This window comes from Helicoverpa armigera, chromosome 22 (assembly GCF_030705265.1).
Source record: "Helicoverpa armigera isolate CAAS_96S chromosome 22, ASM3070526v1, whole genome shotgun sequence".
NCBI classification, from domain to species: Eukaryota; Metazoa; Arthropoda; class Insecta; order Lepidoptera; family Noctuidae; genus Helicoverpa; species Helicoverpa armigera.
This window is the reverse complement of record NC_087141.1, coordinates 9761533-9786011: the sequence shown is the minus strand read 5'-3', so window position 1 is coordinate 9786011 and position 24479 is coordinate 9761533. Positions and strand designations below refer to the sequence as shown.

Genomic DNA, 24479 nt, shown 5'->3' with positions numbered 1-24479 from the left:
AAAATTTGGTTCTCGCTGCTTGCTGAAGTGAAAAGTTACGCGCGTCACACGAGAGCAAAGTTGTTTGCATCTCGTGCCTTTGAATCTCTCGACTCCCTCAAGGTTCTACTCTAGAATCGCTCGCCCGTGATTCAATCAGAATCCTTCCATTGCTCGTTATTTGAAGTAACTTTGCTCACTTGTAACTATTTAAGTTTCTGACATTCTCCGATCCCGACGCATCATTAAAATATTAGCATGATTATCCTACCTACTCAGGTTTTATGTACTTATGCAGGTACTTATGTCATAAGCCGCTGTGTTTGAATTGAAAGTTTTTTTAACTTCTTTTCGGTTCCGAGATATTGGCATTTTGAAAGTTCAGAAGTACCTTTAATATTAAAAAAAAATGTTGATAGAGATGACAAAGTTTCACCTTGTATTAAGAAGTAGAGCACTGTAATTTTATGGCAACCAAGTACAATTCCAGCGCAAATTGGTTTACTCACTCTTCAACGACTAACAATAAACTTTCAGCATACTTTTTTAAATGGTCGAAAACTCTATGTCTGTGCTTTGGACATGGCATGATGGATAATCCACTTACTTTTGGAATTTCTTGCAGTTTTTTCTACTTGGGTGAGACCAATATTTTTGGACCATGCACCTACTGCAGTGTTAGACAATTGCAAGGTCGCCTCCATGCAACAAAACCAGATGTAACGAAAATATCTCAGCAATGTTTGTATCAATTAATAAGTAATTAAATAGCCATCGAGTTTAGTTGTACAGTTATCTACTGATACTAACGTTTAGGCTGCTAATTAGGGACTTTCTTTAAATTGTTGCGTTGCTCTGAGGAAGGCACACTTCGGTCAGAGATGGCGAACGCGGCACAGGTAAGATAATTACTAAGAAATTAATATTATTCGGCTTTTCAGTGAGGTGAATACTGTGAATAGTTAGTGAAACGTCCTAAGGATTACTTAAAAAGATAATTTACCTTTCACCTTCAAAGATATTCTTAAATTCAGTGAATTTAACGGTGACTTAGCTAGTGGTACCAATTTCGTTCCCTACAATCAGAAAGCGTTCGATTTCTTCATGTGGAATTTCTCAAGAGCCTCTATTTTCCTCCAATTAGTGCTTACTTATTGCGCGTCTACTTCTACACGTGCCTCAAAATGTAAAATAGAACGTACAGCACCTGTAACTCTGTAACTGAAGCGCAAAACAAGCAGCCTGACATAGGAATATTTTTTCGTGCCTATATTTTTTGGGAATTCGATATCCCTAGAGCTCTTACGTTATTCGTTTTTTACTAAAATGTCGTAGTACATATTCGGAAAAACCTGATATTTTCGTTTGACCAGTTTATTTACGAAAGTAACCATATCGAATTACAAAGCTGCCCTCTGAACTTTCGTCAAAATACCTTAGTTTTTTTTAAATGACGCGGCCGTTTCGCCAACCCTAAATTAGCTGCACAGTCGAATGCAAATGCACGTACGATTGAATAATTCTTTAGCCAACCACGATAATAGAGGGTGCTATAAATAGTGGCACATTGTTTAATAACGCTCCAATTATTGTGTTTTCTCTATACAAGTCAGTATTATTCAGCCCTGTATTCGCGGCGAGATCAAAGCATCTATATTTCATCGCGACCACTATGACTGGGTCATATAAAATGTATGAGGCGATTCGCCAACGGATCTTGCGGCGAAACTTACTATTCTGCACTATATCTTAGCTTGCTACTATTGTAGTTAGGAAAATCTATACTGGTTTAATTTCGAAACTAAGATTTTTTGTGCACATTTTAAACTAGTCTTGGGAAAGTTTTGCTAATTATTGATGAGTATGTCTAAAGTTTTCTAAAACAGTGTAAGTAAGAGATAAACTTATTAGCGGTTAGCTGTACGGCAAACAGATTCATTGAACTTATTACATTAAGTGATTGTGATATCATAGTAAATCAAGTTTTGTGCATAAAACAGTAAATACCAAATAAAAAAGTATTTTGTGCACGAGTGCATAGCGTGGTATTCATTACACTTTAATGATTTTGTGGTTGATATTAGTTAATTAATGCCTTGCTTTGTTAATAGCTTATTCAATCGTATGGTACTTGATAACGCCACAGGTATTCTTCTCACAAGAAACAGCAGCTTAACAGATCCTATTGTAAAACAATCACATATTGTGATAAATTAATGTTAAATGATGATGTTTGAATTCAACAGATCCTGTTTCTGGTGCTGGTCGCGGCAGCGGTGCAGTGCCACGGCGCACATCGCTACTACCACGGCCGATCCCACGGCCACTACCGTCCCCACGACTATCACCACCACCACAAACATAGCGGAGAAAATAACCCCCACAGCGACCAAAGTGATACACCAGCTCAACAAGGCAAAAGGGTAGCTTCTGTTCTAAGTGGAGCAGGCAATGATCTGATTCCTCATGATGTCGGAGCTTCACTAGCAGTAAACGGACCGACTCTCGATGGAGACCTGAAGCCTGAAGGCAGCGACGCTGATGCCGGGTCAATTGTAGAACTCGGCTCAAGCGCCGATAAACCCGATGATGTCGGTGCTATTGTAGATAGCAATTTACCGAAAGATGGCAAACCTGGTGACATCAATGAAGATAATAAACCAGATGACAACGCTGCTGGTACAATTAATGTAGATGGTCTATTACCAGGCGGAGCAACTGACCTGCCGGCCGCTGAAGGAACAATAAATGTCGACGGGTTAACACCCGGTGGCGATATCGATGCTGGGATAAATGGTGGTCTGCCAAATGGTGATTTAGATAAACCCATTGGATCAATAAATGTTAATGGATTGGAATCCGGTCATAACTCTGGTTCTCAATCTACTGAGGATAACAGTGAGCCGGATCAAGATGACAACATTAATGATCATCCATCCAATGAAGGCAAAGATAAGCCGTACCACAAAATTGAAGCTCATGTTGCACCAAACAATGGTGACAGCGCACATAATTTCTTTTTTAATAAACCCGAAGGTAATGATGACGAGCCGGATGTTGGAGATAACACTATAAATGTCGATGGATTATCTCCCGGTGGTGATGGCAAACCTGAAGATGACAATAACATAAATATCAATGGCTTGTCACCCGGTGACGACGAAGACAAACATTACGGTCATCATGGTCACGGATGGCCCACAAGTCACGGAGGCGCTCCAAAGCCAAATCATAGCGACCTTGACGCTAGTTTCATTCAGAAACCCGATATCGATGTAGGCATTAACGGTGGATTACTACCTGGTTATTCATCAGGTGAGAACGTTGGTTTACCTGAGGTGTCAGGTCACATTAGTAACAATGGTGGTCTTCACCAAAAGCCAAACTCTAGACCTTCAGTACAACCTCTCTTCCCTGGCGCCGACATCTTGCCACTTCCCTTGATTCCGGGACTGAATCCAACAATTGGAATACCCAGTAAATTAGACGATAAGGATTTCAACAAAAAGAATAACTCAATGTTGATACCTGTTATGCTTCCAGGAGGTGGTCAAATTTTACTGCCGTCTAGTTCCTTGGGTGGCATTCCTTCTTATATTATCGTGATGATTAACGGTCGGCCAACACTTATTCAGAACCCTGGTTTGGGTCATGGATTGTCAGTCGGTGGCGCAATGCTACCCCAGTGGTCTCAACTACCTGCCTGGTTAGGTGCGTTAGGTGCTCGTCTGCCTAGTGCTGGTGGTGCTGTGCTGGTTCCAAACAGCGAACCTGTTCAAACAGTCCCGGTACCTGTTCCGGTTCCAGAGCCAGTTCCTGCTCCACAGCCAGCTTTTAACATCCCTTATCCTGCATACTATTGGCCTTCTCACTGGAACTCCGGAACGCCTAGCAGCCCTGATTTACAAAAACTGGTGGACCTGTTGATAAACATCAGTTCGCGTTTGCCGAAGCAACAGCCAAGCCCACCAATGCGGCCAATACCATTGCCAGCATATACTTACCCACAGAACCCTTATTACCCACCCTATCCTTATTACCCACCGTTTGTGTACCCAGGTAAATATCCTGGCAATATACTACCTACTGGTCCCGGAAAAGTCGTCCCCGATGTCTCATTCAACATAACTGGAGATAAAGATGATGATTTAATCCGGCCATATATTGAAGAACCTGAGACACAGCCAGAAAGGCGCCCTGAGCCTGACAGGCAACCAGAAATCGAAAAGCCAAAACCAGAGGTTCGTCCGCAGCCCAAGCCAGAAGTTCACCCAGACTTCAAGCCAGAAGTCGAAGAGAGGCCAAAACCAGAGATCCGCCCAAAGCCTAAGCCAGAAGACCACCCAGACTTTATACCTGAAGTTGAGGAGAAGCCTAAGCCAGCCATCCGGCCGAAGCCGAAACCAGAAGATCATCCAAATTTCAAAGAAATTCCGGAGGTCAAGCCCGAAGTTATTCCAGAGGTTAAGCCCGAAGTTATTCCCGAGGTGAAGCCCGAAGTTATTCCGGAGGTCAAGCCAGAAAAAATCCCGGAGATTAAACCAGAAGTTGTTCCGGAAATTAAACCGGAAATAATTCCGGAGGTTAAGCCCGCAGTTATTCCGGAGCGTAAACCCGAAATCATTCCAGAAGTGATTCCAGAGGTTAGACCAGAGGTTAGACCAGAGGTTAGACCAGAAGTTAGACCAGAGGTTAGACCAGAGGTTAGACCAGAAGTTAGACCAGAGGTTAGACCAGAAGTAATTCCAGAGGTTAGACCAGAAGTAATTCCGGAGGTAAGACCAGAAATTCGTCCGAAGCCCAGACCTGAAGTTATTCCAAGGCCTCAACCAGAAATCCATGAGGAAATTAGGCCTGAACCTCGTCCGGAGTCGAGACCAGACTTTAACAAAGAAGAGCGTCCGAAGCCCGAACGCGACCCTAAACATGACACGCACATTCACATCACTCTTCCCAAACCCACTCACGTCGGCAAGCCGGCGCCCAGCCAGCCCGGCCTCGACAGCGGCCTCGTCGACATCCTCAACATCCTCCTCAAGTTCCCAGAAAGAAACTCTCACCCAACCAAAAATCTGGGACCCCTGATCAAGTTACTGCTGTCAATCTTGAAGCCTGGCGAAAAGACACAAACTTTGATACCAAGCCTGAACGAGCAGATCCAAGGACAGCCAGAGCTAGGCAACCTTGGCAGCATCCTGCTTCACATTCTAGATGGCCGCAAGGAGCCGAACCTGAACGTGCTAGTCGAGCCAGGCATGGACGAAGCCACACGAACAAACATCATACTCCTGTTGAACCTCTTGGCTAGCAATCTGGGTGGATCCTACCCTGATATGGGTTACTACCAGCCCCAGAACCCACTTCTTTACTTCTTGGGCCACTTCCCCTGTGACCATCCGAATATCCCCGCGATATCAGGGATGTCGTCCGGGTCGAACTTGTGGCAGCTATTGTCCAAGATGTACGGGCGCAACTTCGGCCGCACTGAGTTCAGACTGGAGAGATCAGCCGAAGAGTCTGATGATAAGCCAGCTGAGAAGGCCAAGGACTCACAGGTCAAGAGTGAGTTTGTTGCCGCCTAAGCTACCTATAAGTACCTTAAGCAATTCTGCGTATAGTAATTATCTGTGGGATATATTTCCACCAGAAATAGGCATCTTTAATAATAAAATATATCTACGTCTTCATCAAATCATATTATGGAATTGCTAGTAAAAACAAACAATTGTGGTATTTAATTTGTTAGTAGTTAATTAATTCATGACTGTACTACAATATTTAAAGTAAGTGTTAACAAATTTCTTCTAGAGCTGTGGAAGTGTCGAATGAAATGTGTATAAATAAAAGATTTTAATTATAATATCATACTGAATGTTTTATTGTCAACTATTTCCGAGCAGTGTCGACCGAATACTATTAATATTTCACAGCAGATATATTTTATTATTTCATGTCGTTTTTTATTTCTTCCTTTATAAATACGTAGTATGAGGATGCGAAGATGGCAATCTTTTAATAACTAATTCATAAACGTTAATTTACCTGAGTTGTATTACTAGATTTCAAAATCTAGACAGTTTAAATAGAGCTTAGTGGTTTGAGTATTATGATTTCGTGATAAAACCACCAGACTTGAACTGGCAAATCTCGCAAGGCATCAGTGAAGAGTGGCAGATTAAGTTTGTCACGTGGGTAGACCCTAGATGCCCTAGAGCCTGCTGTGTCAGCGATAAGAGAAAACTGTCTGCTCTTGTTGTGGCTTCCATTATTAATTTATAGTAATTCCATAACTTATTCTTAAATACATTGAGAGAGTTCAGGGTGACAGATATTCTGATAAATGTTTCGAAAAAAAGGGTTTGCAAGATTATTATTTATTATATTTATTTTTAGCCCATAATATCCCACTGCTGGGCAAAGGCCTCCCCATCTTGCTTCCACACTTCTCGATCTTTCGACCGAGCCCACCAGTCTCGACAATAGGCGTCAAGGTCGTCACGCCATCTCTTCCGGGGCCTACCCCGCCTGCGGTGTCCATCCTGAGGTGTCCACTGAGCGACGGTAGAGGCCCATCTTTCTGGACATTTTTGCAAAATAACAGTCACAAATTTAATTCGTTAAATATAAAGCACATTGTTCTCTCTCAGAACGCGAGTGCAACCAGGCGAAAAAGCAAGTTTTTAATACATATTTTCCTTAGGAAGTAAAATGAAAGTAGCCCGTTAGCTGCAGTAGGTACTTATATAAATTGCAGCGGAGTGCACTATGCACTATGCAGTCGAGTGCAGCGCTCAAGCACTTCACATTACTTTGGTGTCGATGTTACCTCGCGTCTAGCCCTCTTGTTACTAGAAGACAATTGTTACTACAAATGTGTTTGTATAATGTGTTTGAATGTCTTTTGTAAACTGACTATTATGACACTATAATGCTACAATGACCAAAAAGATCACAAGTCTGCCTCAAAAAATGCAGAATGAATGTTGTTCTAATTTTATGTCTAACTAGCTCGTGCCAGCGGTTTCACCCGCATCCCGTGGGAATCTCGCCACGAACCCGGATAAAAAGTAGCCTTATATAGCCTTCCTCGATAAATGGGCTATCTAATACTGAAACAAACAAACTCTTCAGCTTTATAATATCAGTATAGATGTGGCATGATTTTTTAGAAATGTAAGGGAAAGTAGTTAGTGTAGAGAACTAGTCACTTTTAAGAGGTGTCAAAAAAGAAACACACGACGAGTTTCAACAAAGATTCTTAAACATATATAGAGGTGTTTCTTAATAGAATCGCCATAAAACCGAAAAGACCTAACCAAAAAGCTCAAAATAAAATATTCAGACAATTTGAATAGGTATCCCATTTCACGGATTACCGAAAGCAGTTGAAAAAATATATTGTGTTCATTTGCTAGATACATTGAAGCCTGACCTACTTTAGTGGATACAAAAAAAAACTTAACAAGTACATACCTAGACAGTAAAGCTTTGTGGGCCGATCCCTATACATAATGTATTACTTCTATGTAGGAACAGTAAAATTTGAGTGTTGTACGCAAGCCAGAAGCTTACCAGCAATTGCTATTGGTCTAAAGTCTTGAATATTTAGTGTAGTTGGAGCTTGATGCCTGCTCGGTAAGAACATAATTATATTAAAAAAGGTGCATAGCAACGTCTTGACATCACTTGACTGTACGTTTTAGGACCTCTTAAAATAAGAGTCTTTCTTTTTCGATTGCTGCAAATACTATTCTTTAATGTCTAAGTAACGATTAGTCACTTGGTTCAGAATAAAATTATGTCTATCTTTATATTCGGAAACATTCTCCTTCGTAAGAAAAACCATTCAATTGCTAACTGATTGTATCAGGAAGAAAATCTTCATCTTGTCAACCCTTCTATTGTAAGTTCCGCAACACTTTTACTCACTGTCAAGCGCGGAATTGACGTGAATTTGCATCGGCCGGCTACACGCGTCCCTCGGGAAATCAGCCGGGAAACGCTCAAGCCATACGTGGCGACAACAACGAGGTAACCTGCTGTGAATAATTAACACGTATTAACATTGTTTAAACGGCATCCCGAATCAAGTGTTTGCTAAGGCCTGTTTGTTCCGACTGGACCTAGTTCAGTCTTGTTTGAACCGGTATTTACCGGTAAATGATGGTCTTTGTCAGCTCTGTTTGGAGATGTTACTTTAGAGGGATGTTATTTGTCTTTGCTTTTTTTGGTAAATAATTAAAATATGGATATGTTTGTGGACAGGTTTGTTTTATGTAAACAGTAGGAGATACGAGTTTGTCCCAAAATAATTGGGACGTTATTTAAATAAAGACATTTTTTGCTATTGCCTTTCGATATTTGAACTGCCTTAATTATCCAGGGGTCGTTTGTGTGAATGTTAAGCTAGAGGTACTGGATTATATTAGGTAATTCTCTTACTGGTGAAACTGAAGTATTTCTCAGTTCAGACTAGGGATATTTTCATAGGGAAGCAAAAGGTTTAGTGCAAGATCAAAAGCATCACCGATCTTATGAACTTGATTTCTAGGGTTCCAACTTCGTCATGACTTTCCAAACACTGATTTCAATTAGTGGTAATTACTTCAACTTATATTATTTCAATATTGTAGCATTTGTGACGCACTAATGTGTGGTCCATTAATTTCTAATTAAAGGCACATTACGGGCCAGCCAACACGTCGGGTTTTCCATTGTGTTTCGTTTAAATTATCAATTCAGTGATTAAACTATCATTTGGTAGTTCGACATGGCAACTTACGTACAGGTATGGACGTTATTTATTTTATTGTGTTGTTTGATTTATTTATAGAAATGAATATCAATTGTTACTCTTCTGATGAGCAGTTTTAAAGCTGTTTTTCTATAGCGGGGACGGATTTACCGTAGTGGTCAGCGTGGATCTACCACGACCCTTATTAGCTAGTGAGGTACCTAACACTTTTTCACGGTCTTTTGAGAATTTGAGATTGACAGATTGATCATCCGTTACTCTTTGAAGATTACCAAACAGATAGGGCACAAAAATCAATTATGTTGAAGCATGCGACCAAGCTTTGTGCTGCACTTTTGAACAATTTGCTTTCAGATAGTTATGTTCATATTGAAAAACTATTTCAGTATCTGCAATGTCTTGTGTGTAACTCTGCTTTAATTTTTCCGAATGCATCTAACAAACAAACCGACAACAAAATATTGATTAACTGAAAATAGCCTGATGTGTGTTTATTTTAGTTTTGTGTAAATGTCGGCCATACTGTGAGTCCATTGTGAAATTAGTTGCTAATTGTGTAATGCACTTTCAAACAATGGAGGGTAAAGTTTGTTCAATATCAGATTATATTTGTGCACGTGTAGCTTTTAAACTTTTTATTCTTGGAAAGCAAAATTAATTTAATTTAAAACAAGAGTGCATTTTTTTCTACATACATAAAAATACACAAACACGGAATTATTCCAATAGTCATTATGACTTCATTTAAATCGAGTTTTGCTATCATAATATTAATTTACTCTTTCACATTAATTTCATGGAAGTAGTTAAAAACAGATTTATGTAGAAAAATACAAGATAAATTACATCGCCGACCCTAGGGGAATGGGCACGTGTAGCTACAAATAAAAACTATCAGTAAGGTAAAAACTTTATTTCCTATTTCAGATTCTACTACCGTTACTCTGCGTAGTATTATCCGAGGCGCAGTTGATTCATCACTCTTACTTCAACAACCCAGGATTACATCATCAGGAACAACCATATAACAATGTAAGAAACCAGCATCACAATGCATGGTTTCACCACTTTGTGGAGACGGATGAACCTCCGTACCATTCAGGCAGTAACGAAAGAGATGATGATTATGGGCATTTTGACCCTTTCTTCCAGAAGGATCCATTCTTTTATGGCAATGCTTGGGGACATATTGGAATGCCAGAAATAAGTAACACATACAATGGTCCCAATGGTGGTTACAATTCGCATAGACATGAACCATCTCACGTAAGTTCCGAAGAGAAACGACCGGAGGACCACAACGATTCAAACCGTGAAAAGCCTGAGGAAAAACCTGAAGAGAAACCCAAAGACTTACCGCTCGTAGATAAGCCAGAAGATAAAGTAAATGAAAAGAAAATCAAAGAAGAAATTAAAAATAACCCTGAGATATTACCTCCAAAAACGAATGAGATCAAGAAAAAGGATGAAAATAAAGACAAGAAAGAGAAACCACTAGACCTCGACAAAAAGAAGGATTACCTACTAGTAGGACAAGGTAATAATGGAAATAATCTTTTCTTATTACACGAAAATGTTCCTAACCCGAGCACGGTTATTATCCCCAATGGTAACCATGCTGGAAGCAACGTTATATACGTACCATTAAATCCGGGACAAACTAACAATCCGGTGTATCAACTCGTCAGCGGTCAGACTGCTCCTGCTGGGTCAACAAATGTACCAATTACACAAGATAAATTAGGAGTGAATGGTTACAACAATGGTGTTCAGAACCCTGCACAATCTACTGGGGATTATGCAGCTTCTGTTTATCAAAATCCTACTCCTAATTATGTAACTATTTATTCGAACGGACAATTGATTCAAATACCTGGAGTTGTGGTGAACCAACCGGCTAATAATGCACCTGTACAGAATGGAAATACACAGGGAACTAGTTATGTAGTTGCAAATACCGTCCCCAATAATATGCAAAATGTACAAAACCCCAACGTGATCTATGCTGCTATCCCAAATCAAGGATCGACTGGTCCAATCTATGTTCAAATGCCTAACTGCATGAGTGGATGTTCTGAGACTGCCCAGAATCCAGTTCAAGGAGTGAATAATGGAGCTAATTTTGTACCAAACAATGTGGTTTATCAGCTAAATCCTACTTCTCAAGTTGGCGTGTCAAATAATTATGCTCAGCAAATGGTGGCTCCTCCTCCGCAGGGTTCAATTGCAGTGACTATTCCAAATCAAGGCGTTGCCCTTAGTAACCAGAATGTACCTTCTCCAACATATCAGACAGTTACATTGCCAGTCAACAGTGGCTCTAATGGATATAATCAGCCTATAGTTATGAATCAAGTTCAAGTACCAAATCAAGGAGTAGTATCAAATATCCAACCTGCACAAACTGGTGTTCAGATGCCAGTACCCGATGGAAGTAACAGTTACAATCAACCAGCTGCATCAAACCAAAGACAAGAAACGAATGCACCGAATCAAGGAGTTCTTAGCAACCAAAACAATCCACTACAAGCAGTTGAAGTACCAAACAATAATGCGTACAATCAGCCTATAGAAACAAATGCCAGTCCAGTCATGAATGTAGAAAGCCGGGACGAGGTACCTAATGGTCAAAATGGACAAGCACAACCTCAGATTCCTAATCAAGTGGACCAAGGTACTAACGTTGTTAGCAACTTAGGTGAAGTTGTTCAACCTGAAAATGCTCAACCTATGATACCACCTACCTCTATTATTTTAGATAGTAGCAACTTATCTGCCTTAGGAGCACAGCCAGCGATCATGATCTCTGGCTTTAAAGATAAGGGAAAGAAAGAAAGCAAAAAGGATAAAAATGATAGTGCAGAAAAGAAAGACAAAAAAGATAAAAGTAAGAAGAAATATAAGAAACCCAAAGATGAAGAGAAAGTGAAGGACGGAGATAAACCCAAAGATGCTAAGCCTTTTACAAATAAGAAGAAGCGCTAATAATCTATTCAAGGAATAGGTGTAATCAACAAAGTTGTAGCACGGCATTTTAAAAATTTTAAAGAAATATGAAATAAAAATAACCTCTCTTCTATAGATGTCTTTTATTTGTTACCCTTTTTGTCATACTGATGGTGGAGGTGACAACCTAGAGCACTATAGCTTTTAATAGGAACCTGATACATAACTGTATTTATTTATAATCTCGCGTCACATATTTATAGTACAGACAACGTTGTGCAGATTCAAATCCAAAGATGGCAATCCGATTGAGCGCCCGAAAAAAATATGAAAAGAGGTTTTGCCCACCTGTAGCCCAAATATATATTTTCTTTGTTAATAAGCCGTGCAATGACTCTATGTCGAGTCTAATATCGTAAACTTAACAGTGTGGAAAAAGGGCAGCATGGGTTCTCCACGTCACTGGCTGCGCATTTGCTTGATTGACCATAACGTCCACCGAACTTATGAAAAAAGAGTTTAGCTAAAAATGCATCTGAATATCTAAAGAAAACAAAGACAGTTATTCATAAGGAGGTGCTCAAGTTATTGGTCAGTAAACATCTTGTAAACCACATTAGTAATTGTGGTTTGTTAACCCTAGAATATAATTAAATCACAGGCTAATTATCAGGAGATTACAGAGTGGAATACGGCATCAAAATTATTTGGTCAGCCACAACGATAATCATAGTCAACCGAAGTGGGTTCAAAACTGGATTATAATAAGAAGTTTAATTACTCAATCGACTTGAATTAAGTTATACGAACTTTTTGAGTTCTTAATTGAATTCCACAAAGACATTTTAAGACAATCCTATCATAGTTTCGCCATTATACCGCGGCAGTTCGACAGTTTCTTTGACCACAAACGGTTTTGAAGACAATTTGTACTTTGAAAGCAAGTATGAACAAATTGCTGGGACAAGTTCCCAGTGACCGTTTTCAGTCGGCTGATCAAAAACAAGGAAGTATTGATCGAGAGGATCGGGTTAAATGCTCTGTAAACGGGATACACTGGTCGAATGGCGAACTGTGTGTGTGTGTGTGGGTGTGTGTGTGTGTGTGTTTATGCATGCATGTGTGTTTTGTGAACGGTGTTTGGTTTCAAACTATGAGACTGCAATTTCAAAATTGTTTCAGGGAGGTAGTTTCGGTTTCAGGGGCCTTTTTGTCATTATACATGTATATGCTGTTTTGACGTTGAAAGCTGAAGTGTATATAGATTTTGGTTTCTATATCATCCATTTCCACATACTGAAATACATGCCTATGATCATTTTATCTTCTAAATCGCGAATTGCCTTTTCATGAATAACCATTACCTGAAAACCATACCGGGAGGGCATCGTAGGCACCAAAATTTCAAATAGTGTAAGGTTAGAGAAAAAATAAAAATACATCAAATATTTCGAAAGTGTTTTTATTAAATTGGTAAATATAAGAAACTTGGATAAAATCAACAACTCAATACATTTTTTAAATTTTTTTAATTTTTTTTTAAATTTAAAATTGCTGTGAGTTTGTGTGTTGTGTTGTGCGAATTATTACTACTATTTATTTATAAGGGACTATAGAAAAGAGGTTGAACAGTGTCACTAAACTTAAAACGAAATAAACTTCTTATTTCGATTAAAAAAACACGTAGTAACCAATATAGAATAGAAAACTATTCCTAAAACCAATCTCAACGAGACTGAAATTGAAATTAAATTGCTTCTCAATAATTAGAATTCTAAAGTGACTTTTGTATAACATTAGGCAGACATATTGGATTTTTTCTCGTGAATGCTAATAGCGACAATGTTCAACATCTTCCAATGTTATTACAGTACAAAATTGAATACATTTCAATTTATATTCACAGATCATAAATATAAAACGTTTTTCACAAAAAATATTTAAAAAAATAAGAAAAAACAACGAACATTAAAAAAAATAACATAAAAGAAATCTTTTAAAAATGAAAAACTTATCACTAAAATCTTCATCGCAAGATTATTTAAAAATTTCTTCGTTTATTATTCTCTATAATAATAATATTTTTTTAATCTGAGAGATAATATTTTAAATGTGTTAAAATTTCATTTTTTTTTAGTAATGACTAATTAGAATTAATATAAGCATACCTTCGTTCTAGACTATCACAACAATCAAAGGCATAAGTTTGGACCTTGGCTTGCAAAGGATAAGGGGTGTTCTCTGACCCGGGAGGGTAGGGGGTAAGGCAGGGTAAGGCGCTCTGCATACCCAACCACTTGCGGATACAAACCAACTTCAAATACGAATGTTAATGAGACCCGCATTTAATTATGTAGTACGAGCGTTTGATCTCAGACGTGACAATTGTTGATACTAGCAGATTAAACACTAGAAGTTTTTAAAAAGACTTACTGTACAAATAAAGATTTCAAGCTATTATATTTTTTATATAAAATACGTGTTTTTATTTTGTCGTCAAAGTAAAATCTCATTTGAAATAATCTCCATTTTCGACGGGCCAACAGAGCGTGCAAAATGCCTAAAACACAAGCATGTCATCGAGGTAAACGTTAATAAAATCTTGAAATATTTCACAAAGATATACTTGTACACCCTCATAACATAAATCTTGATGATTACAAAATATTTGTAATAAAATCCTTTGAAATAAATTGATTAATATTTTGATATTGTTAAATATTTGATTAATCAATTTTCCTCAAAGAAACGTTAACGGCTGAGTTGCCACAGTCAATAATTGCTTATTATAAGGGGAAAATAAAAATATTTTTATTTAATCTATTTCGGAACACTGTTTTAATAGCGAAGGCTATTAAATGTTGTTAGACACTTTAACATTTTACTATAATGAAATATAATAATATCTCGGTTCTATAAAAAAACAATATTAAATGCAGAAATTGTCTTTGAGTTTGTGCTACAGGTAAAATGCTAAAACAGGATTGCAAAAATGTTTTCCTGTGCTGCTAAGGGATTAAAAACTGTGATGAAGTTACAAGTTGAGCGAGTTCAATTAAGCATGATAAAAATAAGCGTCTACTTTAAGTTTTGCAAGCAACACCATTTTTCAGACAAGCTTTTTTTTCAGTTAATTTCATGAAATCGTTCGAAAAAGAATGTTAAAGTGTCCGTCAGAGAACATCGCAGCAAAACGTGTACAATAAAATTCCTTTCACCTAATATCTAAGCTTGGACAAATTTGTTAATTAAAATATTTAATAGAAAACTTTTTATTTTACTTATTTTACACAAAAATCGTAAGTACTTCGGTGATCGGGACCCTGTACACTAACATGCACCTTATCTATGATTTTATTTATAATCTGTGCATTGTTATCATAATTAACATTAAAAAGTAATTTGAAGTGGAACTTATTGTAAATATTGTTTCATAAATCAATGAAATGGCCGCTTCGCTAGATACTCGCAATTCAAATAAACAAACCAAAATAGACGCCACAAATGTACATAAAAACAACATTGAAATGTTGTTACTTCAATAAGTACTAAAACTCTACCGCAAAAGCGAATTTTCCTCGAAATTATTGCCACAATCGAACACCTGAATTTGTCAATAACTTCCGCCATTTTGTACGTATTTCGCGCCATAATTTCCGCTTGACATAAACGTCGGGCTGTCACAATGCACAGAGTATAAATGCGCTCTCGACTCAATAGATGGTCAATATAATTGAAATTAATTTGACAGTGAAAATTGGTCAATCTCTTATAAACGTAGCTGCTCGCTATTTACACGCAGTTACCTGTACTCAGGGCGCAAAATGACTAGGGGTTTGGGCAATTTTATATACCTACATAAGTTAACCTAAGTTTGTTCTTAGATGTCAATTAAAAAACATACTTCTCATAATAAACCTATCATGTTTGGGACAATTGCTATCGAGGATATCATTATTTAAACTCAACATTGAATTTTGGGCGTAACTAATATTCAACCGCATGAGGTTTAATCAATAATTCCGGATCATATCCTCCCGTTAGGTACTGACCACAGACCACAAACTGAACCAACGACCCCTGTACATGGAGGTCTAGAATATTCGATGGAAGCGGCCGGGATATGCGCCCATTAACATGTCATTTCATAAAACCCACCTGCATACGAAATTGCAATATCAATAGCCTTTATGGAGGATTTAAATAAATTCTGGAAAATGTAAAACTCAAACGAGGCGGCAATATTTGCATTGCAAATAGCATAATTTCAATGATTGTTAAATTGATACTCGTCAATATAAATTGGAAATTGCCCAACGACCCCTAGACTTAAAATGTTAATACATAATTAAAAACAAAGGTTTCGTTAAAATACAAAATACGATACAATGGGCAATATTACGGGAAAATAGGGAAGGAAAAGTATTTTCCAAAATCCTGATTTGCGAGAACGGTGAGTAATTTTGAACAAATAGAAGTGATTTAATCTCTGGCTAACACATAAAGTAGGTGTAATAAAATCTAAATGTTCATATCCCGAGGGATGCTTTTGAGTCTGAGATATAATTTTACGTAAAATCAAGACTACGCGAAATATAAACACGAATAAGCCCATTGTAAATAGTTCGTATTTTCACAAAACGATGTTTAACCTAAAAGCTTATAATATGTACAACGATATCAAACAAGCATTGAGCAATTTTTTATGAATTAATATTAAAAATATGCTTAAATATTTACAGTATAACGGCCTTTGTAAAAGTTTGCTCGGTACCGGGCCTGCCTCGCCTCCCGCGCGTTACACATGGCAACACTTTATCTTGTTGAAACAGCCAGGTTTTGCCGTGTTTTGCACAACATTTTGTTTTTTACAACACGAACATGCGAGGCATCATTTTATAATAAATTCAAGAGTAAAATGTTATAAGAATTAGAGTAAATATTGCTCTCTAGCAGCACAATATGCTCTAAGCCCATTGAGCTTCTAGCGAGTCAGCGAGGCAGCCTCGTGGTAAATCTAAATACTTATCTTATTAAAAATATTTAAGTAAGTGCTGTTTAAGTCAAAGAGGACAAATGTTAGTTAAAATATTTACAATATTAAGTGAATAGGACTAGCTGATGAATGAATTAGTAATTTTAAGTGAAAAGTTTAAGTTTCTTCTATAAGCTGACGTCAAGATCTGAAACAGCGGAACTCCTTCTTTTTACATAAATCACATAGCAGCCTGATGCTGTTCGGATTTTGACGACAACGATACATTTAAAATTTATTAAAAAAATATCAATTCAATGCATTTCAAGTACGAATGAATTATTTACGCTGGCAAAACTTTTTAAAAGTGGCAGCAATGCCGATACCCAATTGGTTAGTCGAATTCGAACACGATGCGAATGCGGACGAGCCATTGGTCGGCGGCGGCGGGTGGAGGCGCCGCGCGGGGAGAGTATCACCGTGCGCTTGTGTTCTCATTCTCTACCGGACTCTTAGCGGTCGCATCCTGGCTTTGATCGCGGGACTCCTGGACTGACTCCAGCCCAATGTCGAAAGAAGATTGCCTACTGAAACAAATACAAAAATGAGTATTTCGTGGCAAGGATAGCAGGTTCCTCAGCTACCAAAAGACATTGATAACTGATCTAGGCTACCTTTCAGTAAGATAGTTGCCAGGAGCAGACAGCGACCTGCCAGCTCTCGCCAGTCCCCCTCGCTTGGTAGCTGCCGAGGGTTTCTCGGAGTTCTCACCACGAGCGCTGGTTGACTCTCTTCGAGATGTGCTGCCTTCCCGACTGCGGAGGAACGGGTTCTGAGGACAAAGATGGAGAATGAATATATCTTAATACCACCATCCTTTCCCTTACCATGAAGGTCTTTGTTTCAAGTATTTTGACCGTGACCGACCGTATTTTGTGCCATTGTTGGGATAAAAGTCGAAATTTTGTCGATTCTTTCCATTCTTTCCATACCCAATTCGGCAAGTTATCTAGGATATATAGGAAATTTAAGTAACCTACCTGAAAGCTGTGCTTCTTAAGCATAGTTTTGATGAGTATGAGCGTGGACAGGTTGGGGATGGAGGTGACGACTTGCGCCATATCCTCGTCCGTCACCTCCACCAGCCGGCAGTTCTCCTGTTCTGAAGGTAGAGGATCCTTCCCTCCGTCTGTTATCCACTCGTGATCCTGACGAACAGAAGACAATATTGCAGTTTGAACAAGTTTTGAAAAGGCATACAAGTTTCGGACTCAAATGAAGTTGATGCCCATTTCTTTGACGAGGAGATCTAAAATGTAATTATTAGTAAATCCTATTTAATTTTACATCACCAAATCAGATTTCAAATACCTTCCTTAGAACAAGTTATCTAACCCTTCAACATAAAGGCGTACTTACGCGCCACTCACGTCCAGACAACATCGTAATAGTTTAACTTTACGGAGAGAACTAACTTGGACGAATAACGAGTCGCACTTTACTTGATTTATCCTGCACTGCTACCATCTACTGACAAATTAACCCGACAAACTACTTACAACTGCGGTACAGTAACTGCTTTGGCGAGATAATTGCGTTGCACATTGTTTGTTATAGTGTGAGTAAACATGCTCTTCTTTTTGTCGAAAAGCAATCGCATTTCCTCTGTTAGGTAGGTAACTCAAAAAATAACCTTAAAGACCCCAGCAGACTGCAAAATGTTAGTAAGCCGAAACTTTGATCGGTCTAAATTAGTCAGCGGTCATAAATCAGTAGGAAGATGTTAATAGTAAGCACATTTCAACAACCAGGTATCCGGATGATATCAGCCTGACTGAAAAATTTATTTAAAATCTACCAACTATTGGGCCAACTGTAAGGCTGGCAGCTAAGACTGCAGTGAGTAGGTACTTTTATACTGAAATTACATACATAAGAAAACCCCACTTAAATACACTTAATTTACCAAAAACAGAAAGTTACAACTAAATAAATTTATTTATTTATTTACTAGAAGGAGAATCAACAGCTGTAACAAAGGGATAACAATTCTATATGATATAGTAAGCCAATTACTTTGAGAAGGTCGCGCGAACAATACAGATTGGTCGAATTGCTGCACTCATTGCGTTCCCTCACAATTTGATTATTCCAGGACGAGTTCGCTTTGTTAGGAGTTAAAGTTGACCCTGACCTTTGGAGAGAAAGTTCTCAGGTTCGTTTTATTCACGAATGAGACATCTTATAACCCGATCGCTAATAAATTCAGGGAATTCCCGATAGAGCTTGGATTTTGATGTTAAAGAGATGAAGAAGCTTATTTGTTAAATATGTATCCATTAATACACTCTTATGTATTTTCGGATGCCACTCAAACAAAAGCTTCAAGTCAAAGACTTATTATCTAAGTAGTGCTAACTGTGTATTCCGCAGTATCTAGTCTCCGTAAGTAATCCTTACACGAGGATACGCCTACGTTCAAAGAGTTATCGTTATTAAAACAAGTGCAAGTGTTATTAAGGTTTTTAGATTATTTACAAAGCTTGAAAAATCCCTAACGCTTGAAAAACATCTAGAAACTGGAATCTTACCTTAACCTCTTGCAGATTAGCTCTAGTACTAGGATCCTTGTCCAGCATCCTACTGAGGAGATGCCTCAGCTGCTTGGAGGGTTGAAACCTAGGAGGATAGGTCAGCGGTTCTGCCAGGACCTTCCTCTGCAGCTCCACCGCGGAACTGCCCACCCAGGGAACCTTGCCAGTCACCATCGCGTAGAGAGTTACTCCGAGAGACCAGATGTCTGCTGCCTGGAGGAAAAAGACAGGATAAGAGATAATGTACAGTTTTGCATGTGAGCTGGTGATTGATGAAAATGAATGCAATTGGGGTCATGTGTGCATATGAAATTTAATATTGTGTGCACGAACTATGACTGGTCTGCTAATTTAAGGAGTTGCAAAGATAGATAGAGCTAGAGTATAGTCAAATTAACTTCATTAATACGCTCTCTAGAATATAAATATCGCGCCACCTTCACACATGGTCGGTTAGGCAAGCAAGTAAACCCATCTATCAATTTTGCCTTTATCTTCATAACTTTGTTCACGCTGACCAGGCTATCCATTCAATGTATCGACCCACTAGTCATCTTAAAACTTACCTCTCCACTATACTTGTCAGCAGGCGCCGCCGCCTCCGGAGCCCTGAAGGCTGGCGTGCCCACGGTACCAGAGACCCTGCCGGCCGCCGCCAGCTCCCCGCAGGCGCCCAGGTCTGCTACTTGCACTCCTCCCTCACCGAGGAGCAGGTTCGCTGGCTTGATGTCGCGGTGAGCTATGCGCTGGTAGTGTACTGTGGGAAGCTCTTTAATTTAGAATGAACCGTTTAGCAGGTATGTTGAAGCATGTGGAAGGATCAGGAATTACAAAAAATGGAACAGCAGTAAACAGCTCTTTTTTATATCTAAGGCCGGCAGTACACGGACCGCTTGAAGCAGTCAGGGGCGACAGCTCCAAACTGTCGGCTGCACAGTGAACTGCAGAGTTCTAGGGTTCTAGCCTTAGTGAACGTGTAACTTCTTTGAATAGATGGATAATAAATGAGTAACGTTCAGATACATTACCGACTACATATTTTCGTCCGACCTACTTAACCTTACCAGATTTAGAAGATTTGTAGGATAAGTTTAATCAAGGTATCTTAAGGCATTCTTAAGACTTCACAGGCAAAGTCAGGTATAAGCTAGTTCATTATTAAAACAAGAGTAGCTCTCGGTGTTCAAGTTACCGTAGTCTCGAAGACTTCAACAATTTTCCAGTTATTTAACAAAAGTTAAGAATCCGCGCTATTGTTCCAACTTTTAATCTGAAACTGTCGTTTTGTATCGGAGAGCCGTTGAACTACTATTACTTTCGTCGCACTGCACAACACTAGAAAAATATCTTTTGTAAAAGTTTTACCTTTTTCTTCTCTTAGGATTTAAGTTGTTGCTTACAGGGCCTTTAATCCTTTTGTTTTTTTTCATTCTCAGTAATGTTTACATACACTGTATAAAATACAACACAATTATAATGTTTGCCAAAAAAAACCTAACGGTATAAATTGGACTTCTATGTCACCAAGAAAAAAAACATATGGGCGGTTTTACATGGAGTGAGTGCCCATGTGACCTCCTCAACCCCCGAACCCGATAACCCTTGGCAAGACTAGTTGTCAGATTTTCTAGCTTCTGATTCCTTTTTACGGAGATATTATATTTGCAAAAATTGCACCTATTTGAAAAATGTAGTAATATCTATGCGTGTAATCCTGATGTAAAACTTCAGGATATCAGAAAGGATAAATTGTTTTCCATAGAAATGTTTGTTTTGGCCGAACACGTTTATGTGTTTACTGAATATTTATGTATGTGACAATTGAACATCGCCGTTATGGAATGTGAGGGGTTCGAGGAAAAACAGGACATGTTCTGTAAGACGCTTATTTTTTAGTTTATTGGCCACAGTTAAAAACTTAATCTCCTTTTTCTAGGCAGACTTTTCCCTCAGGCTTGTTACTGTATAGTCATTTTAGAGAAAAGTTGCTGGTATTTAAAACACGTTTTATAAGGTTCTTAAGATTTACTTCAAAGTAATATTATAACATTGAAAATATATTTGCCTACGCAAAATATGACAGTATAAGCAGCAACACTTCATTTGGTATCTCATAGAACCGTTGACTTGGCTGATATTAAAATATTACGACATTTTTACGACTGCGTGGTGGGAGGAAGGAGAGTCACACCCCTGTTCATTAGCTGATACGAGACTCGAATAGATAATATTGACCCAGTACACGAGCTTGCAGAAAAATCTGATCAGTTAATATACATATTAATGTTTATAAAAATGATGGTTTTTATTGACGTGAAAGAAACACATTCAATTGACTTGACAATATCTAAGAAGGTATGGTGGGGTTGACGTATATATGTGGGTAAAAATACTGAATGAAATAAAAAAAACCCGTCCGCATGAAAACTCTTACCAGAATGAAAAAGTAGAACTAAACAAATAATATAATTGAACAATCGCAATTGAAGGACTATTTTATGGAATGTCAAAGGTTTTTATAGCTTGGTGTCAATAGCTTGGTGTCAATAGCTTGGTGCACGGTTCCAACGTGTGGATGTTATGGACAAGAACCGACAAGAAACTTCATACTTTTCTTCAAAAAAAAGTTCTTACAATTTTTGACTTATACTATAGGTTGAACAAGTGCTTATCTATCTAGAAAGCCACTCCACTGCGATTGTAAAAACCATAACCCTTTTTATAACCTAAAAGTGACAATCTAAGCCAGTGTGACGCGAAAAGGTCACAGAAACAACTAAATATAAACCGGGAACTCGTGCAAAGTCGTAACTTGACAGGAACTCCAGCATTCAGTGGAACTTGTAACATTGTACAGTCAACTTCAGGTCAGTGGTAACAGTTTTAAAGGAAAATCGTACTTATTACTATTGAGTTAAAGTGCATGACAGTTACCACTGATGTGCAGTCTACTGTACTTACTTTTACGACCAGAGGGACTGTCTCAAGGAAGAGGAAGACGGAAAATTATCTACATCTTTATACCCTGGTCTTTGTAGCAATTCTAAGATTAAAACATGGTTTAAAATGCTGCAATGTAACAACGTAGGAAGTTTTTATTACCCGACTGCCAAGAGATAGAATGTTGTGTTAGAGAAAATGTTTCTAGAGTAAAAACTTTATCTAAATGTCAAGATGTTAACAAGAGTCTGTTGTCTGTGTTGTTGTAAATTGCTTATGTGTTTCCTTATTGTAATGTAGCGCCTTTGCGTTTATAAAGGGCAAAGGTGCATTTTAAAACATTTGCAGCATGCTCAAGATATTTTTAGTTGAGTGCGAAAACTTACCTATAAGATATACTAAAACTCAAAGCATAGATATGCCAAAATCACTTGAAGATTGCATCAAATAAAGTCATTATTTAAGAGTTTCGTCTTAAAAAAAAATATAAATCATCTGCCTAGCCTTTTCTATCTTCATCAGGGTCGCCTGTGATTCTAATCAGACGCAGGTATAGTATACCTACTATTACCCTATTTACCTCCCGACTGGATCCTGATCTATGTCATAAGGCCTTCCTCCACGGACCAACCATGCCAAGCGTTGCTTAATCTCATATCTATCTTAAGAAGCATTGATTTTCTAACTAAGCATCCGATCTTTAGATATATAGCATATTTTTAATAATGAACCAGTAAGTTCACTTACAGTACTCCACCCCCAGCAGGGCGTCCCTGATGTACTTCCTCGCGAGGTGTTCACTCAGTGGGTTGTCAGTGGGTATGTCGATGACGGGGCCACCTTCCAGCAGCTGGAACACCAGGTACAGATGGTCTTCTGCTGGGTCATCTAGTACCTAGTGGAAAGAAATAATTAGTCAGTCAAAAATATTTAAAAAATAACCCCCGCTAAACAAAGACAGCCCCCAAAACGCCCGCCCTTCACCACTTCCTATGTGGTTATGAGTACAATATTCTTTAATTAACGTATAAATTAAAATTGTGTTAAAAAATACGTTATAACTTTTAGGGATTATAGCTAGATAGATAGATAAATAGCTTAAAGTGAAAAAGGAGTGAATTTATATAGGCGTCCATTGTTTCAGATTTCATATACTATTGTACCACGTAAGCTATAGAATCTGATATACGGCCGTATAAAATTTCAATGTTTCTGCGAATTGACGATAGACTATATTCTGGATTTCAGGAACTGAAATAAAATGTACGGGAACAGTGAAAAACGTTTGACAAATAAAACAGAAACTCTGTGTGGACCAAACGGTCAATCAACTGTTTCCGCGAAATAGTGATAGTAAAATAGGGCTTGCGTACTCTGTCCGGATAGGTACTCAAATAAAAAAATCCAGGAACAGAGAAACCAGTTAACCAGAAACCAGTATCGTCAATTTCTAAAGCAATATTTAATTTTAATTACCAACATATTAGTACATTCGAAAAAAAAACATTAAAAAATTCAATTTTTTGGAACTGACCCATTTTTCATGCAAGTAAGTGTAATCGAAATCCTATTGATTCCGGGGGATAACTAACTCAATTTTAATAAGACTGACGAAAAATACACTTTATTTGAGAATACCTTGTATTTATTACCATAAAACGTACCTAAAATAACCTTACGCTACAATTAGTGTGACATGAGAAAGAAAGAAAGAAAGAAAGTCATGTGTACGTTCGCTAATAGAGAGAGTCAATATTGTGAAAGGTCAGTTGTGTTTAATAACAATTAAGACTCACAGCGTGACGGTATTTATCTTTCATATGACATTTATTAGGATTTGTGCCTTTTTATTTTGTTTGTATTTATATGAAAAACAACTTAATTTAATCGTATGTGTCTACTAACATTATAAGCTGAAGAATATCTTATTTTTTGTTAAGAGGTAACAAATCACCGATTTGAAAAAATATTTTTGAGTTTGATAGCCCATGTAGGTACCGAAAAAGGCTATGAATTAACTTTTTATCCACATACTCGAAGCCCGTGGGACAAAAGCTAATACTCAAGAACTTCTTCTTTTCTGACTGCGGACTTCAATTAGCTATGTATCTATCTGTTGATTGCTAACTAGAGATAGGATTTTGACATTAGTCCCATTGAATTAATTCTAATCTCCAGTGTGCATATTAACAAATACATAGTTTATTGATAGGAAAAGATTGTCTACGGAGTTTCTTGCCGATTCTTCTCCATGCGACCCACTCTTAGGAATAGTGAAATTGGCTTGAAG

The 24479-nt window shown here is 38.1% G+C and overlaps 4 protein-coding genes across 6 annotated transcripts in view; 3 read left to right on the top strand and 1 right to left on the bottom strand.

The window, feature by feature from the left end:
- Nucleotides 1-24479, top strand: part of LOC110378686 (2-methoxy-6-polyprenyl-1,4-benzoquinol methylase, mitochondrial) — a 381156-nt gene that overhangs the window by 28811 nt on the left and 327866 nt on the right. The window lies entirely within an intron of this gene.
- Nucleotides 2514-5580, top strand: LOC126055135 (uncharacterized). The gene has a single exon (XM_049842877.2). The coding sequence runs from the start codon at nt 3498-3500 to the stop codon at nt 5559-5561; it is 2064 nt and encodes a 687-aa protein (XP_049698834.2). The 5' UTR covers nt 2514-3497; the 3' UTR covers nt 5562-5580.
- Nucleotides 8750-11719, top strand: LOC110378691 (putative uncharacterized protein DDB_G0282499). The gene is made up of 2 exons (XM_021338055.3): nt 8750-8767; nt 9662-11719. The coding sequence occupies exons 1-2, from the start codon at nt 8750-8752 to the stop codon at nt 11717-11719; spliced, it is 2076 nt and encodes a 691-aa protein (XP_021193730.3).
- The window catches only part of LOC110378676 (calcium/calmodulin-dependent protein kinase kinase 2), a 222477-nt gene continuing 211386 nt past the window's right edge, over nt 13389-24479 (bottom strand). For 2 of the 3 annotated variants that reach the window (XM_064040381.1, XM_049842897.2), the window contains 6 exons: nt 22937-23084; nt 19816-20006; nt 19247-19462; nt 17696-17863; nt 17330-17487; nt 13389-17242 (listed from right to left, as the gene is read on the bottom strand). In XM_064040381.1, coding sequence (XP_063896451.1) covers nt 17131-17242; nt 17330-17487; nt 17696-17863; nt 19247-19462; nt 19816-20006; nt 22937-23084 — 993 coding nt within the window. In that variant the 3' untranslated portion in view covers nt 13389-17130. The remainder of the gene's footprint in view (nt 17243-17329; nt 17488-17695; nt 17864-19246; nt 19463-19815; nt 20007-22936; nt 23085-24479) is intronic. The other variant, XM_064040382.1, reaches the window with a different exon arrangement.

What these genes read in the sequence shown, in the direction of transcription:
- LOC126055135 (XM_049842877.2), top strand. Translation starts at nt 3,498, where the DNA reads ATGTTGATACCTGTTATGCTTCCAGGAGGTGGTCAAATTTTACTGCCG.